Below are 17,909 nucleotides of genomic sequence, written 5' to 3' on the forward strand. Positions count from 1 at the left end.
TGGGAAAAAAGTGAGCATTGATTGAATCTGAATCGTGGGTCAACTTGTAAGGAGGCGTGTCCATGTTGTATCGACGCAGCCTGGAATGTTGATCTGCTCAGGATATAACGATTCCACTCTGACATCACAGTTGCTGTAAAAAAGACATGAGATCAAATGGAACATTGGAAAACAGGGATTAAGATTAAAGTTGTTCGCAGTGTGCTGCTTTACCATGAGATGGAACAAAATCTAAAACACTCTGGGCCTTTAATACTCAGGGGGGTTTTCTTCTTTTTTTTTTATTTCTTACCTGATCATCGTTTCATCTGAGATATTGAAAAAAAATGAAGAAGAGTTGTGCAAAGTACAAAAGTGCAGTTTGACATTTAAAGCGACGTGGCAGAGTTAAAAAAAAAAACAAAAAAAAAACACACAGTTATTATCAATAGCTAGAAAATCTAGAAACATTGCTAAACATAGCATCACTGTAGTTCAGACTGCCAGCCAAAATCCGATTTTTAGCCCATACAGATTGAAACCGGATGGCTCTTTTGTAGTCTGAACAGTCACAAATCTGTTTTTTGCTAAACGGATTGAAACCACCTTCGGGAGGTGGTTTCAAATCTCATTTGGACAGATGCGTCTCAGTGTGAACAGCTCCAAACACACCGATGGGTTTTGACCGTCCATGACGTCAGTCTACGCGACGCAAGACCCAATGAGCCAGACCTGAGGGCGCCATTCCAGGTGCAGAGCTGTAGTGTAATGGAGCAGACAGAAGCAGTAGAAAACAGCAGTGCCTGGACAGAGGAGGAAACTCATTGGCTCATCAGTGTGTGGGGAAATAGCTCTTTCAAGCCAAGCTCCAGGCCATGAATTGCAACAAGTGCCGCTGTTGCAATGATATGACGTCACGCTACGCTGGACAACGCCTCCACTACGACGTGGTTGCTACAGCAACCTCTCAGATGGGTCAATAATGTGGCCCGTCTGAACAGAGCCAGATCCCATTTGGACACTTGCTAAAAACAGTGTTGACATCCAGCCCTAAAAATTTGAAATTTGAGAAGGAATCTGATTTGAATCAGATTTGCCTGCAGTCTGAACGCAGCCTATGTAATGTTGCACAGAATTTCCTTCTATGGAGCTGTGTGACACATGGACCCTTCTTTATTGGCAGAGGGGCTTTTGTTGTTGTTGTTGTTGTGTTATTGTATACAAGGCTCGTTGAGGCCTGTGCGACTTTTGGAGCTGGCGGCTGTGATTTAAACGAAAATTATCATGCACCACTCGCTCGATCCATCCATCGATCGCCATCACAGTTTTGAGTCTCTGGCGCCTGCGTCTCCTCCGTCATCCCAATTAATCGGCGCAATCGCTCGGTGGGGAGTGACGGGGGGAGGGTGTGTGGGTGGAAGGGCGGGCGGATGGGCGGGTGGAGGGGAACGTTGATGGCATTTCAGCCGCCACTGCTGGGCGAGTGACGTGGAACGCGGGCCCTTGTGGGGTGCTGCTTGAGCATGCAGGTGCGCGGGGGGGGACCGAGGAGCGGCGGCGATCAATAGTGTCTCCCGGTGACCGATCACAGCGGATCAATCAGTGACACGGGATCAGCCAGTGGCTGAAATGTCACCGGCTCCATAATTAAGACCTTCATTAAGCCACAGTTAACAGAGTGGCACTCTGTCGCTCTCACCTCCACTCATTGGCCCTGGTGGACACACACACACACACACACACACGCACGCGCGAAACGCTCCACCCTTTCGTCCATATGCTCCCTTCAATCCCTCTCAATCCCACCCTTCTCCCATCCGTCCCCTCCACTTCATCCTTTCCTCCGCTGCCTTCAGCGCCTCTTTTCAGGCCGTTTCGTCATCCATAGATTGTGAAAGGCGGCAGCGGGTCACGCGCGAGTTCACACCGGGTTTTTTTTTCTTTTTTTCGTTACAATGACTGCAGAGAATTAGAGGAGAAGGGAGGGTGAAAAAAAAGAGGGCGGCCTCATATTGATGAATTATGAAAAGGTCGCCTGATCCTCCCTCCATGTCACCGCCACTTTCTTCCTGCCTTTGTCATTCGTTCACTCTTTCTTTTTCTCACCCCCGCTCTCTCTCTTGGGGGAAAAAAAAACACCACAGTGCTGGAAAACCGCTGTCTCTTCCGCCGTCAGGCTCAGAATCTCTTCTCTCCCCCCGTTCTCATGCTGCGTGCTCCTGTAATCCAGATTAGCCGGCGAGTGTACTTAATCTCATCACCACCCCCACCCCCCACCCCCCACACACCACCACCACCACCAATCCTGCGGGGGTGTGCTTTTCCTGGTTTCGTGTGACGAGGGCCAGAGTGATAGGCGGCTGGGATTAGGGCAGAGTTTTCCAGAAGAGGAAGGAGAGCTGGATGGGAAATGTGTGAAAAAAAATGTTTAAAGAAATGAGGCGGGTGACCCGTGTCAGCCGCGCCGGAAACAGAAATAGAGAGAAACGACCATCGGAGGATTGGAGGCGGTTGGAGGCACCAGGCCAAACTGATTAACATCCATATTGGCACATGCAACCCCCCCACTGTTCCCCTTCAAACGTCCATATCAGCCTTAATAGCTTTTCCACAGAGGATACCCTTATTAGATTTGCATGACTGACGTGTGTTCATATCTTGGGTTGGGGGAGGCGGTGGGGGAGAAATGGCCACCACGTCTGATAATGGCCGCCTCGTCCTCTGTCCTCACCGTGTCATGTGACCCCCCCCCCCCATTATTCCCTCCTTCCTTGTCTTTCCAGATGAACCGTCCGATTCAAGTCAAGCCGGCGGACAGCGAGAGCAGAGGGGGTAAGAGACACTTGGTCCCCGCCGCACACATGCACGCACACACACACACACACACACACACACACACACACACACACACACACACACACACACACTGTTCAAACAGCCGCTGCCGCCGTTGCATGGGTAAAAATGTCTGAGTCATAGTGCCGGGCCTTCGGTTCAGCTTCGACATCCACGCATGGCTTTTTTTTTTTTTTTTTTCCTGTGCGGAATCTTTGTGATCTTTGTGCCAACAAAACAAAGACGGCATTAGCCTGATATCAGAGGACAAATCTAGATAGAAGCGATTCATCACAACAAAAGGGTGGCGGCGTAGAGATCCGACGTCTCCCACCCCCCAGAAGTTTTAAAGGTCTCCTCTTCACTCCTCTTTTCATATTTTTTCCGCCCAGACTGCAGTTGAGGGGAGACGCGAGCATGCGTGAATAATTGCCAAATCAATTCTATAGATCTGGCGGCATGTTTAGCCCGCTGTTTACAGCCTCCGGCCAACACTTACCTGCCAATGCTTTGCTGGACCTTCGGCGTGTTTGGAAGGGAACGAACGAATCGATTCGGCCTGACCAGGTGGCGCCAACACCTGGCTGGGGGTGTTTCAGTTCCCCTTGTGACATCACAAAGAACTAATTTCCAGATCTGTTTGTGTGTCTGTGTGCAGACACTTTATGGTGAAGTCGAGTAAACTCAGAGATGGATTTTGTTTATTTATGGGAATTCACTGACAGACTAATGACACAGATTGCATGATATAGGTCCTTTAATAGTTACACAGGGTCACGCATTGATCACCAGCAAACTTCCCTCTAGAAATATCAAAAACTAGTGGATTCAGCTCTCCTGATTATATTCAATTATCTTTTAATATCGCTTATTTATTTTTTTAATTTTGCACGTGCACACTGGGGGAACGCTTCTTTCGTTGAAGAGACGACAGACAGTAGAAGAAATGTTCGATTATGCATTAAATCACGGAAAAACCTCGGCTTTGGCTTTGGAGGGAGGTGGGGGGGGGGAAAGTCTGCAGGAATGTGGCGCTTATGAGATTTGTCGTGAATGGGCGAGAAAACATGCAGAAAACGCCGGCCTGATCCTCCACAGATGGGGACAGACGGAGCAGCTTCTCTGACAACACAGAGGGTGACAAACATTTGAGTCACCGCCAGATGCTGTTTGTCTGTTGTCACGCTCCCATCACTGCACCCTGGTGGCGGTCCGAGGCACAGCAGGCTAAATGTTGTCTGCTTTTCTCGCTTTTTTTCCCCTCCACCCCTTTTCTTGTCGCGCTGGTGTTGTTCCCCTGTTATATCTGCATGCAAATAGCAAACAGCCACCCCACAACCCCCACCCTATCCCCGCCATCGCTGCCTGCATCACCTCGGAGATAAAAATATCTCCTCTGTGCCATTGTATGTTATTCACACATTTCCCTTGTTTGCTTCTCTCCCCCCTTGCGACCCTTCCTGGGCAACCTGTTTCCCCTTAGAAGACAGGAAACTGTTTGTGGGCATGCTGGGAAAGCAGCAGACGGACACCGACGTGAGGAAGATGTTCGAGCCGTTCGGCAGCATAGAGGAGTGCACGGTGCTCCGCGGGCCTGACGGCACGAGCAAAGGTAATGTTGTGTCACGCCTGGGCGGAAAATGGCCCCGATTACCCGAGGCACCGACAGGATGGAAAATAAAATGAGGCTACAACATTATACATATATATATATATATATATATATATGTATATATATATAGATATAGATATAGATATAGATATAGATAGATATATATAGATTTTAAAGGTGTCTGATATGGACAAAAACATTTTTTGAGGAGGGAGCCAAAATTATAAAATAAATATATTCAAAAGACTCAAATGCAAAATTATTATTTTTTAATTCATTTATTTGAAGAGGACAATGCGCATTAATTTACATCCCTGTCAATGTGCCGGTGTTAGCCAGAGGCTAATTTTCAACCTCAGTCATCTGACCTGATGTTCAGAACCATAAAAAACATACAAAAAGGACACAAGGGTCGTAGTATGTAAAAACAGGGACACTGCAGACACTGACACTGAATAGGAGAATACAAGTCAATACAGTACTACTGAAAACAAATACAACAGGAAGACAGTAATACACAACACAAACCATTATGTACGGTGCAGTTAATGAATTTACATTTGGACAAGATGAAACTGTCACGGATGGATGATTGAGATAAAAGTAAAAATAAACATTTTAAGGTTTAAAGTTTTGCCTTTTGCGTACCAGACTCTCCACTTCCTGTTAGCAGCGCTGGACCACTAGGGTTGCTCAAAATGTCCTGTATGAATAGGGAGAATATCTTCTTAAACACTTCATCATGTAAATCAGATCATAACGGCTCAATGAAATATTTGCTTTCACAGTTTAGGCAAAATATTAGTCAGTTTAAACTGTTATTTTGGGCTTAGTGAAAACATTCCTTTTTTAGCCTCTCCTCAGACGGGGGTTCGAGAGCGCCTCCTAGTTGGCAAATAAAGCTGTGGCACCGCCAAATTGCTACATTTATTATTAAGTATGCCAAATAAATCACAGCAATAGAACATAAAAAAAATATAGATTTTTGGCGGTGATCACATTCTTATCAACAAAACAGAAATGCTTTCATTTCTCAAAGATTCCCTGAAACAACAGGCTCTGTTTGGATATATGTATATATATGCATGTTGTTTACCGCATTCTCAGAGTTCTCAACCTTATTCACTAAAGGTTGAGAACCCCTGTGTTGGATTGCGAGACGGGGGGACGACACACACACACACACACACACACTCACACATTTGCAAATGGAGCGGCCACCATGACCGTGAAGTGATTGTTTAACCGTTAGTGTTTTTACCAGCCCTCTGAATTAAGGCTTCATTACACACTGCCGTCACGTGACAGCGACTTACTACAGTAACACGCATACACACATACACACACAGCAATTGCAATTGGCATTGTAAATCAAAGGCTGGTGACGGTTCAAACACAGACGCAGGGCTTTTTCTGCTTTTGCCGTGTGAGCCATGACTAATGACGCAATAGGTTTTATGGGTCATAGCTAATGATGCGTTTAGTGGTTTACAGACTGTGATTGATGAAGCAATGAATGTCTTTGGGAGCATGTTTAATGATGCCACCGTAACTGATGGAGCACTAGATGTAAAGCAGCTCTTAATGTATTTCTAAAGAGAGGTTTTTCAGCAATCTTTGCGCATGGTGTGAGTGATGTGTATTTGTGAGCGTGTGTGTGTGTGTGTGTGAGGTTCCTGTTTAATGGTGTGTCATTTCATGTAGGCTGTGCATTTGTAAAGTACCAGGGCAATGCAGAGGCCCAGGCTGCCATCAACGCCCTGCACGGCAGTCGCACCTTACCAGTGAGTCCCGTCTACACACACACACACACACACACACACTTACAGTCAGATAAACCTGTGGTCACACATGTACTCAAGCATTTCCTACATTCAGATGCTTCACATCTAGGGATTTAGACACTAAAAACTAGTGAGTGAGTCACTTCACAGTCACCATTTCTCTTTCCTGTGCTGTCCCACTCCTGCTCACACACACGCACATACACACACACACAATCATGAGACATAGATTTCCATTTATTTTCCATTCTTTTGTCCAGACAAACTCAACTTTGGTCTTTAAGTTCTGACAAAGTTGTGAGGAAATGTGAACACCAGTCTCTCACTCGGTTGGATAAAAACAAAAAGAAAAGACAAATTCATGTTCATTTCAGTCATAGGAACAAAGCAAAGATTGCACTAATTTAAAAAGCGCCACTTTTTATTCATTGCATGCAGCAGCCACACGCATTGAATTACTAAAAAAAAACCTCTTTAACTCTTTACATTATTTATTGCAAGACATTGCTGAAGAGAATTTACCAGTATATGACTGTTTCCCACTGCAGGGAGCCTCGTCAAGCCTGGTGGTGAAGTTCGCCGACTCAGAGAAGGAGCGAGGCCTCCGGCGGATGCAGCAGGTGGCCTCTCAGCTGGGGGTCATCAGTCCCATGACCCTGCATCTCGGGGCCTACAATGCCTACACACAGGCTGTAAGAAGCACGCACACGCATCCACGCACATGATGCAGATATTAAAGTACACGTATATTAATCCCGTGGCCACGTAGTTAATAATGAGGGGTGTCTGATTGGTTTCTCTTGAGCCTGAGCGCGCAGGAAAGCAGCATGAGAAGGTTCTCACTATTTGATGTTTTCAAACACTTCAACATTTGCGGTTTGGGTTTTTGAAGAGAGCTGCGTTTCTGCTCCTTTCTTGACTAATTGACCAATTTGGTCCTTTTTTTTTCCACTAATGATTTCTCTGATTTGACACATTTGCATTAGTTCACCATCTGTTGCCCGCAGAGGCCCTGAAAACTGTTTAGCTCAGGATGGACGGTTTTGTGCAGTTACTTTAATCACACTTATGTTTGCAATGCCAATGAGCCATTTTTCACAAAAAAATTTTAACATCCGCGTCTACTGTATAGCCCTATTCGCACTTGATTAGTATTACCTGGGGACCTGTGGTCATTTGTAAATTACCCCCCCACGTGTTTCTTTCGGTACATTTACACGGGACAAGTGAAGTTGGTATTTGACTCTATTTTACTGACATTAAGACCCGATGTCAATGCAGTTCACATCACATCCATTTATTTATTCATTGGCTCATTTTGGCAGATGTTAACCAAAATCCGGAGGGAGGGTATGTGTTTGGTCTCTTTATATGTTAGTGGTCGTGGCAACTGTAAATGAAATGTCAAAGTAGCAGCATGACTTCTGAACAGTGTGCAGTAGCCATTTGAAAGATAAAAAAATGTTTCTCACCGCATGCTGCTATGCTAACCATCCATCTCATTATCTTCCGAAATTTCGCTCTTTTGATTGAACGGAGCTTGCTCTTTCTTCGAATGTGTTTCCAGTACAGTACAGTTCCAATACGAGACTGTATTTGCGCTGCATTTGCACTGTCAGAACTGCCACTAATCATTTCCCCGACAGCTTCCATTTTTCAACCAGAAAAGAAGTAGAAAAGGCGCACAATAAAAACAGAAAATGGTATCCCAGTCACTGAGATGCAGATTCGCACGGGACTAGTATTATCACAGGACGTCTGTTTGGCAGAATATGGTTGGTAATTTGCAGTGGAATCTTTACTTTGCAAATTACAGACATGGTCAAGATCACAGACGTCTTCCGTGATTATTACAAATTAGCAGAGGTCCCCAGGTAATACTAATCCCGTGCGAACAGGACTTTAGTCTACAAGTATCCTGGTGTGTCTCCACTTGTCAGAGTTTCTCTCTCGGAGTGTTTCCAGACCAAACCCTCGCTGTCAATCAATCCCCTGACTCCGTCCGTCCTGCCCGTCCTCACCCCAGACCTGTATCTGTCTCCGACCTGCAGCTGATGCAGCAGCAGGCCCTGGTGGCGCAGTCGGCCTACCTCTCTCCTGTTGCCACGGTGGCGGCGGTTCAGATGCAGCAGCTCGCCGCCCTCAACCCGAGCAGCATCATCGCCACGCCCATCGCATCTCTCACCCCCTCCTCAGGTAACCCGAGGAAGACAGGTCTGGCCCCTGGCTGCTCTCGTCTAGAATATAGACTGCAAAGGGGAGAGATCAGGGCAGAGTTGCTTGTAGAGATTTGATTTGTGTGTGTGTGCGTGTGTGTGTGTGTGTGTGTGTGTGTGTGTGTGTGTGTGTGTGCTTTTAATTTTTTCAGTATGTCATGGTCACAGCTGCTTGATTTTAATGGTGAACAGGTGTAAACATGTTGAATGTGTGACCCCCTTCACTCTCACCCTTCAGGATCTACAGGAGAAATTAGATGACTTATAAACCAAAAGGATGATTTCAACCTACTTGTAAATTGTGCAATATTTTGGAAATATGCAAGTGTAATGAAATTTGCAGTGTTGATACCACATGTTATAACCCTACAACCCCACATGGCTTGTAGGGTTGTAGTTTGCAGCTAATGTAGAGCCCAGACACCAAACCGACTATACACTGAAAAAAGAGAATAATTATTTCCATTATTTTCCATTTCTTTTTCCGTTATACAACAAAAAGTCCAAATACATCTGAGGTTAGGAAACATATCCAAATATGGACCAAAAACTTTCTAAATGTGAGCTCTTTACTTTACTTTGTTTTTACCTTACCATTCTAAATGAATATGGAGCTCCCAGCATTGTCTCGGCTGCATCATCAGACATTCATATTTCTGGTCCTTTACCACCACCTGCAGACCAGTGCAACAGCGTGAAACCAGTCTCAACAACGTTTGTCCCGTGACTCTTCGCTCCAGCCGTCGTCTGCCCCAATTAATTTCTCACTTCCTGCCCGCTATTGGCTTGCGTTGACTCACCGCGTGTTTTTGCAGGTACCAGCACTCCACCCTCCATCGCCGCCACACCTGTCCCTGCCCTGCCTCCACCCATTGCGTTGAATAGCTACGCGTCCGTGCCAGCTCCACCCAACGGCCAGTCGGCGACCGAGGCCCTGTACACTAACGGGGTTCATGCCTATCAAGGTACGGCCGTCCTGTTGTCTGTGCTGCGGCTGGGCTGCATTGGCAATAACTGCGTTGCTGAGACAAAAGATCCCTCATCCACAGGGCCCCCGTTTTAATTAGAATCAAATGAAGTCAAACTAATGCCTGAATTTTTATTTGGAGCATGCTGATACGCCCTAGATAGCATTTGGAGCTCTGTGTGTGTGTGTGTGTGTGTGTGTGTGTGTGTGTGTGTATGTGTGTGCGTGCGTGTGTATCTCATGGTTATGCACGCTCCCCCACACAGCTCAGAGTCCTGTCCTGGACCCCCTGCAGCAGGCTTATACCGGCATGCAGCACTACACAGGTGAGTGCCCTCCCCCTGTTTCCCCCCCGGCTGTGTGCGTTTCATCTAGTGCCATAAACTGTGACATTTATTTATAGCAATGTGCTCGCCACATGCGCTAGCCTCGCCACTGCTGCACACAGCAAATTTCCATTTTGTAGCAGACAGAAAATAAAAACATGACATTTAAACCATCTTTTGTGGAATTTTGCATCAAATTCTGCAAAAGTGGGGCCTATTTTCTCCCCTCAAAGTGTTTGTTCCTTACAAGCAGCGTAAACTGGGAGGGAAATGATGCTGCATTACCGTATAAATTCAAAACATGCACATATATTACGGCGCATAAATAACCCGCAGCTCTGTAAAATGAGTCAAGCGTCATGATGATAAATATGCAAAAAAAAAAAGAAAAAAAAAACGTGCCTCCCAGCCGTCCGTGCATCTATAGGTGGAACGCAGCGACTGTAATGTTGCCAGCACATGGGGGTAAAAAAAAAAAGAAAAAAGGAAAGAAAATTTGTTTGTGGCCTCACCTGTGTTCACCTGCTCTCTCCTGCCAGCCACCTACCCCGCTGCCTACAGCCTGGTGGGCCAGCCATTCCCACACCAGCCCACACTGGTGGCCCAGCAGCCGCAGCAGCCGCAGCAGCTGCAGCAGAGAGAAGGTACGACCCGAGGGCCGCCGACTCTGCTCCTGCTCTCACGTCTTGCCTGTGGATTTGACGCATTTGAGTCCCATTTGCCATGAATTGCGCATAATTTACATTGCAGACGATCTTTTTGTGTGAATAATGCATTTTGAGATTCTGATTTGCAGAATTTAAAGCAGAATCCAAGCTGCGTCAGGTGTACTTCAACTATGATTTCTCTATTATTACTGCCCAGTTCTTACAGATTCTCATTAAGATTATTACAGTCCATGTTTTAATAGCCAAAACCAGAGACGATTCTGGGTTTTTCTTGAAATTAGGGAATTTCCATGGTGCTTCAGCTTTAGCTTGTGTCCTCACCTCTTTCATCTTGTCATCTTTGTGCCGCCGGTTCTCCCATTCGCCTGCGCGCAGGTCCAGAAGGCTGCAACATCTTCATCTACCACCTGCCACAGGAGTTCACCGACTCGGAGATCCTGCAGATGTTCCTGCCCTTTGGCAACGTCATTTCCGCAAAGGTCTTTGTCGACCGCGCCACCAACCAGAGCAAATGCTTCGGTGAGTTTTCTGGGTCAGAAGCACCATCGTCTAATTTGCAAAAAAAAATTCACATTCCTCTTGTTCCCTCGTGAGTCATCCTGCCGTCTGACAATTTCCCCTGCACTCTCGCTTTAGGTTTTGTGAGTTTTGACAACCCCTCCAGTGCGCAGACTGCCATACAGGCCATGAACGGCTTCCAGATTGGCATGAAGAGACTGAAGGTGCAGTTGAAGAGGCCCAAGGATGCCAACAGGCCTTACTGAAGGAGGTGAGTCGTGACAGACAGACGTGTCCAGGGGAATCCTTGCGAGCTTCATCAATGAGCTCTCGAGGGACTAAAGACGTCTTGAGCTGAAGAAGCTCGGCGCTGGCAGATACATTAATGAGGCGGTCCATCAAGTTGTCGCAAGTTTTTAAAGTTACACTTCCTCCCCAAGTTCGCCTATAGCGCCGAGAGGAAGGTTGTGTTTATGTTACACAGACACCCTCCCGCCCACAAGACACCCCCCCTCCACCCGCTATTGAAGAGCTGTTTAATGTCTAGATTCGGATATTGACACATGCCAAATGAACTCGTGTTTGCACGGGCAAGGGCATCGGCTCCATCTCCAAACGGAGAAATGCCTGTCAAGGCGCCTGTTGCCTCGAGAACAGCGGGTGGAAGCCACAGCGAGATAAGCTGTAAACAAACAGCCAGTGGAACAGGATAATTAAATAGGGCACGACTAGAGACGCGGATTAAATGAGCTGCAGACAATTTAAAGGTCCCGCATTGATCCCATTTTCAGATCTTTATTTTTCATCCCAGACTCTGGCGAAGCAGCCTTTGCATGATTAATCACCCTGATAACTCTGCAGAAATTAGCACGAGTTCAACTTCTGCTAAGACCTCTGAGATTTTAGCGTCTTAGCTTGTTGGACCTGCAGCTTGGTTGTAGCAGACCAAAAAACAAGGCAACCACGAGAGTCTCAGAGGGTTTAACGATCACCTAGGTTTGGGATCTGCTGTCAGGAGCAACATTAAAAGGATGCAGATGCCCTTTGTGACATCACAATGGGTCTTTTTTTTTTTTTAGAACTGAAGAGTACTTGAACTCATCCTTGAGGAGTTGACAGACAGGAAAGAGACACAGGAAAACATCAGTGAGGTGAATTCAAGTGACTAGGCACGACACAAACAGAGCGGATTTCCTTCCCGGCGCATCTGAAGAAATGGGAGGGGACTGACAGACAGCTGCGACCGTGTCTGGAGGCTAAAGAGAGCGAGAGCTTGTAATTGGGGGCTCCATGTTTAAACGGCTGCCTTTCATGTGGAACTGAAAAAGTCAATAATTCCTACAGTAGATTAACTTTAATGAGGTGGCAGGCAGCGTCAGTCAGAGGTAGCCTCTGCAACACAGGCAACAGCAGTTGTGGGGTAAAGTGTAACAGAGAAGTCTGTTTTTTTTAACTCTCATGTTGTGTCTAACCAGTGTTCTGTCGCAGGATTCAACGCAGAATTGCTGTCCATCATTGTTAATTTTTGTAATATCTTTTAATTTTTTTTGCTTTACTTTTCATCCACTGTTTTTGTTTTTTTGTGCTTTGCCATAAGCCGTTTTTCCTGAAAAAAAACCCGGCACCAAACACCACTCTCAAGACATTCGGCGCGTCCACAAATATATCGTGGAGACGTGCGTCGCTTTAAAACCTCCCCCCCTTCCTACTCGATGCGTCGTAAGTTAACTGGCCTGTGTTGGTTGCTGTGGCGATATTGCCTGTGATGGTTGCCATTAGCAGTTTTGAGTTTTTGGGCCGTTGCCTTGATTCACCATGCTCAACTGCATGGCGGGTTACTGTGGCGACCATGAACTGTGTTTGGTGCGTTGTGAGTTTTCCTCTCTGTTATTTTGTCCTGGTTTTTTCAATCCTTGCAAACGTGGATCAATAACTGTCACTTTACCTCAGCATCTGTGAGGAACCGATTATCATGACATTCTGATTTAAAAAAAAAAAAAAAAGTCTTCGAAAAGCTTCAGTTACGGGCTGAATAAGTCTGATTTCCATGCATTATGGAATCTTTGGTTGATTTTTTTTTTTCCTTTTAAAACTTTTTTGGTTTCTTTTTTTGCTGTCTGTCATGATTGTCATCCTCACACACATTCCCTCTGTTTAGTTGGTTGGTGTGGTAGTTTTTCGGTGAGTGCGGGTCTTTTGTTTGGTTCTAACTCAATTCACAAGTGACTTTGTGTCTTGATTGACTTTTTTTTTTTTTTGTAAGACTAAAAATGTTCTAAATGTGTCCCTGTAAATGTTTTACACCATTATTTGTGTTCATAACTGTTACACTGTGAGACGTACAGGGGGTGTGTGTAGATTATTGTGTGCGTGTTTGGGCAGTGGTTGTGTGTGTGCGTGTGTGTGCGTGTGTGTGCGTGTGTGTGTGTGAGTGCAAGACACCTTTTTGTAGATGGTTTTGGGTAAGAATGTTCCTGTGTTACGTTCTGCTGGCTGAGGAACTGCATTCCTCTGTAGGAATTCTGGGGCTCCTTAACGTCAATTATTTCAATTAAGAAACCCACCAATAAAACAGATTGTGTTTGTTATGCACAGAGAATCTGCTGGTTACAAGGAAAATTGGAAAATCAAAAAAAAAAATAGAAGGGGAGAAAAAATACATTTATTTTTCCTCTGTAGAATCAAGAAGAGAACTGTCAGAATATCTCAAAATGTCCTAAAGATATAATAGGTCGTTTGACCTGAAAAGGTCTCAAATAATAGCGATAGAAACATATTTTTCTGGCACCTGCAGATGTCCTGTTCACAGCCCCCAGTCGCTCAGACTCACTATTTGATGTCTCGAAAACTGAATCATTGAACTCCCACCAGAATTCCTACTGCGCATGTTCTGGATTAATTTGCCTGCCAAAGGAGATGACAAACTATTTTCCTGCGAGCGTGAATACATTTGCAGCAGTATGACTGTCACTGTTTGAGTTGCATGTAGTCGATTAGAGAGTAATTTGGAGAATTACAGTCAACAGTTTGTACTGCAGGCAGCGCACAAAGTCTTCTCTCACTGCTGCAATTCTCTTCGATTTAAATATTAAAATACTCTTTGTTCCTGCTTCCCTCCTCCCCCACCTTCCCCTCCCTTCCTCTTCTTCTTTTCCCCCAGGAAAACCTAAGAGTTCAATCAAGAAAACCACTCGGGATGTCCCAGCCTTTTTTTGGTTGTTTGACCAACCGCATAGCACAGGAGAGACACTTCACTCACAGAAAAAAAATAAAAACATGTGCGCGCTTTCAAATACAACCAACAACTGCAGTTAATATCAGCAACAAATATATCAACAGAATCAGCTTTCGCTGTATCAGAAGTGCTCCAGATTTCCTATCATTCCACAGCTGGATTCATTTATATTATGTACATATTCTATTGTCAGCAACGAGATCTACATGTTAAGAAGAAAAAAAAAAAAGCATATCACTGATGTTATTCTACTAAACAGGGTTCTACTGTATAGTGTGATTTGTGGTCTATGGCGTAAATTGAGGGTCGAACTGAAAAGTCAGAGCCAAAAGAAAATACTATTCTGTATGATTACCATTGGTTATATTGTTATGTAGAGTTAGTTTTATTATTTAAACGTAAAAATGAAAAACAACAAGAGGTAATTAAGCTGGAGGAGAAATTCCCTTTTTGCTGTACATACATTGGTTCGAAAAACAGGCAAAGGACTCGACTGGCTGAGAATCTCTGCTGCCGCAACTTTTAAAATTAATGGAGTGGAAGGGCTGGAATTTTTTTTCTATCTTGATTTTTTACGTTTTAATTTATTTGTTAATCAATTTGATGAGGGGGCACGGGGTAAAAACATGTGACAATTTCTTTTTTTTTAATTTAAGACGACAACAAAAAAAATAGCATTCAAGACAATGAACACTTATTATAGAGTTTTTAATTACATAAATGTACCTATGGAAGTAAAAAAACAAAAACAAGGTTTCTTTATTTATTCTCTACAATTGCTGTTTTAAAACATATGTCTTTAAAAGAAAATAAAGTACAATTTAGAAAAAAAAATGCTACTTGTCTGTTTCATTGTCATCCATTTATTTTGATGAAAGATGGCCCATTTAATATTATATTGATGCATAATTCACTTTGGAAACGTAATAGAAGAGATAAACACAAAACACATTTGGAAAAGTACCTATCAAGAACACACGCAGTCCCATGACAAAAAGAAACGGCAAAGCATCTTGCATCATATCATTATTTGACATTTCAACCTGGGATCAAACGTACAACTTCTAAGAAGAAGAAAACTATTGAGGAGGTGTGCATTTAATGAAGAGTGACTTTGAATGACACCGATATGCAGCGAAAGAATGACTTGGATGGGAAAAGCAAAGGTGTCTAACCAAAGCTTGTGATGACTGCAAGAATTCAGAGTCCACCACAGGATTTTGGGTTTGGCCTGATGGGCCCAAACACGCCTAGCCTAGACTGTCTTTGGCATGCTGTGTGGTATGGGGAGCAGTTAGTGCCTCACAGCGCCTTCTAGGACCAAATCACCTCTCTTTCGCCACTGCTAATATCCATGAAGGAAACCATCTGGGAAAGTCAAATTCACTGTCACAAAGCGGGACACTTCAATAAAAACAAAAATGAAGTCACAATGCAGCATTTTGTGTCATTGGTGTCACTACTACAGCCTACAGACTCAACACTATTATTAGAAGCCCACGGGCTTGAGCAAACGCATGTTAATGATGGTCTTTGACAGCCAGCAGGGGAAGACATGAGTTCCACATTTTAGTACAATTGGTTGATGTCCTTTAATGTGTTATCTAATTAGCTACAGCTACTGGGAGTTAATATATCATAGTACAACTGTGTCTATACCTTTTAAAACTGTGCATGTTTAAATATTGTAATCAGGTGTGTTTGGCCATTAAAAAAACAACAGGGACAATATAAGGCATAATTGATGCAAGCGCATCAATTTCTGATCATGCTTTGTGCAGAAAGGTTGTGGCTTTGAACCCCTGGCGCAGTGGCCTCTTGCTTACATACCTCCCATTATTTTACCTATAAAGAAAGAAAGCCTAAAAACTTAGCAATACAAAGCTGCAGCGCAAGGTTAACAAGATATGACAACATCAAATTCCAGCGAATCCAAATTCGGAGCAACTAACAACTTCTGTGTCTGCCGGGCAAAATCGCAGCCTTTGAATGTTTTGGCTTTAGTGGCAACTGAGTAGTGCACCAACATGCTAGTGCAGGTTCTCTGGCTTGCGCCCACATTTCAAAAGGCATGCATACAATAGGACAGCTGTTGCACCCCTGAAGTATCTGGAATAGAATCGCCAACCTAAGGGAACCTGAGGGCAGACTATTGAAAGTGGATGGGGGAGCGCAAATGTTTGACGTCCCTGTCCCCAAAGCTACATCAGTGGCACACTTTGATCCACGGTGTACCTGCCGGCGGCACGAACTACACCTCATATAGAGCAAAAGGCGCACGTCACTTTAAATAGCCCGCTCCCTCCGCCCACTCCCGTTCAGTTCTGACACATTACCATAACATCAACTCTAGGGGCTTTTTTCTCACTGCTGCTACCTCCGGCAGTGGCGCGGGTGTCAGCCCCTTTAGAACTTCTCGCATCAAACCGGTTCAATCGCCAAAGTTAAAACCAATTTAGTTTGCTTTAAGCTGAACTATTTCTGAGCCGTCAACAGATTGAAGGTTTCCTCCCTTCTCAGTTAGAGAATGTGGCGAATTTGGAATTAAATGAGAAAAAAGGAATCCCTTTTAAGGAGCAAACCGTGTTGGGCTTGTTGTCATTGATGGCGAGAGTTCCGTGAAATCCGCTGGGTTTTTTTTTTTTTTTTAGGAGCAGCCGTAGCGGAGCAGCAACAACATTAGCAGCCCGCGAGACAAGCTACGTTAGCGGCGAGAGGTAAGCTGTGTGTGTGTGTGTGTGTGTGTGTGTGTGTGTGCGTGTGTGTGCACCGCTACGTGATGGGCGACGCGTCCCTGTCACTGAAAACCGACAGTTCACAAACTTCCCCTTGAAGTGCGGCCATCAATGGCTGCTGTGTTTTGAGTCATTTCCAGCAGAAGTGCGGGGCCCGAGTCTTTAAACCCTGGGGTATTTTTGTCCCCAACTTAGCTGAGTGTACCGGGAACGAGGCTTTCTCAGCGAATCCAAGTATGTTGCAGTTAAAACTTAAGCTAGGTGACGCGGAGACACTGTGGTTATCCTGTTTCCCCTGCGGCAGGGACTGTTTGAGAGACGCTCAGATAAGAGAAAGTTATCAAAAAACATGCTAGATAAACTATTAAAACATAACGGTAGCCACATGAGTGACACAGAAGTCATTCCTGGATTATTAACGGCCATTAATAGCGTCCGTGGCGCGATGTATGATGACGTTCAGAAAGTTTTTCTTTTTTTTTTTTTTCTTTTTTTTTCATGGCGTAAACTAAAACCGGCTCCGTGCATGGAGTGGCTCGTGCTTCGCCCACCCATCCACTAACATATTAGTTATAGCAGTACTTTGCTTTTATCCCCCCCGCCGTGGCTTTGTGAGGTTTTGTAGGCGACTTGGAGGAGTTTCTCAAAAGTTCCATCTCAGTGAGTCAAAGCCGTTTGCTGTTCCGCTATGTCCGGGAGACTCCCCGCTTGCGCCATGCACGAGCCACTCCCTGCGCGGGCTTACGCAAACTGCGCAGCGAGCGGTGACGGAGCCAAACGGAGAATGAGAAAAAAGAGAAGAGAGAGAGAGAGAGAGAAAAAGGCTGCAACATAAACCCCGAGTCTTGTTCAAACGGGGTTAACTGTTAAACTGCGTGTTGAGGTTGGAGATAAGGGCCCCTTTTTTCCGGAACGGAACATTTTAATCTCGTTGACATACACAGACCTCACTGATTGGGCCTCAGTGAATTGTGTCGTGAGATAAGACGGGCGTTTGACAAATCTTTAAGCATGATAATTGCTGAATATACAATATATCCTCGAGACTCTAGTG

At 44.9% G+C, this 17,909-nt stretch overlaps 2 protein-coding genes across 5 annotated transcripts in view; both read left to right on the forward strand.

Moving 5' to 3' along the window:
- Positions 1–14,971, forward strand: part of celf3a (cugbp, Elav-like family member 3a) — a 28,503-nt gene extending 13,532 nt beyond the window's left edge. The window contains exons 4-14 of one of the 3 annotated variants that reach the window (XM_076011827.1): positions 2,763–2,811; positions 4,298–4,426; positions 6,131–6,210; positions 6,759–6,902; positions 8,262–8,406; positions 9,242–9,391; positions 9,660–9,719; positions 10,259–10,363; positions 10,763–10,906; positions 11,024–11,156; positions 14,046–14,971. In XM_076011827.1, the coding sequence (XP_075867942.1) occupies positions 2,763–2,811; positions 4,298–4,426; positions 6,131–6,210; positions 6,759–6,902; positions 8,262–8,406; positions 9,242–9,391; positions 9,660–9,719; positions 10,259–10,363; positions 10,763–10,906; positions 11,024–11,151 (1,134 nt within the window). In that variant the 3' untranslated portion in view covers positions 11,152–11,156; positions 14,046–14,971. Of the gene's footprint in view, positions 1–2,762; positions 2,812–4,297; positions 4,427–6,130; positions 6,211–6,758; positions 6,903–8,261; positions 8,407–9,241; positions 9,392–9,659; positions 9,720–10,258; positions 10,364–10,762; positions 10,907–11,023; positions 11,158–14,045 lie in introns of those variants that run through there. The other 2 variants (XM_076011829.1, XM_076011828.1) reach the window with 2 other exon arrangements.
- cers2a (ceramide synthase 2a) overlaps positions 1–17,909 on the forward strand; it is a 40,244-nt gene that overhangs the window by 14,453 nt on the left and 7,882 nt on the right. The window contains exon 2 of one of the 2 annotated variants that reach the window (XM_076011833.1): positions 16,789–16,837. The gene's annotated coding sequence lies outside the window, so the exon portion shown is untranslated. Of the gene's footprint in view, positions 1–16,449; positions 16,838–17,909 lie in introns of those variants that run through there. The other variant, XM_076011832.1, reaches the window with a different exon arrangement.

The sequence above is a fragment of the Nelusetta ayraudi genome, unplaced genomic scaffold (genome assembly GCF_046127955.1).
Source record: "Nelusetta ayraudi isolate G7.1 ecotype Tasmania unplaced genomic scaffold, CSIRO-AGI_Nayr_v1 ptg000135l, whole genome shotgun sequence".
In the NCBI taxonomy this organism is placed as follows: domain Eukaryota; kingdom Metazoa; phylum Chordata; class Actinopteri; order Tetraodontiformes; family Monacanthidae; genus Nelusetta; species Nelusetta ayraudi.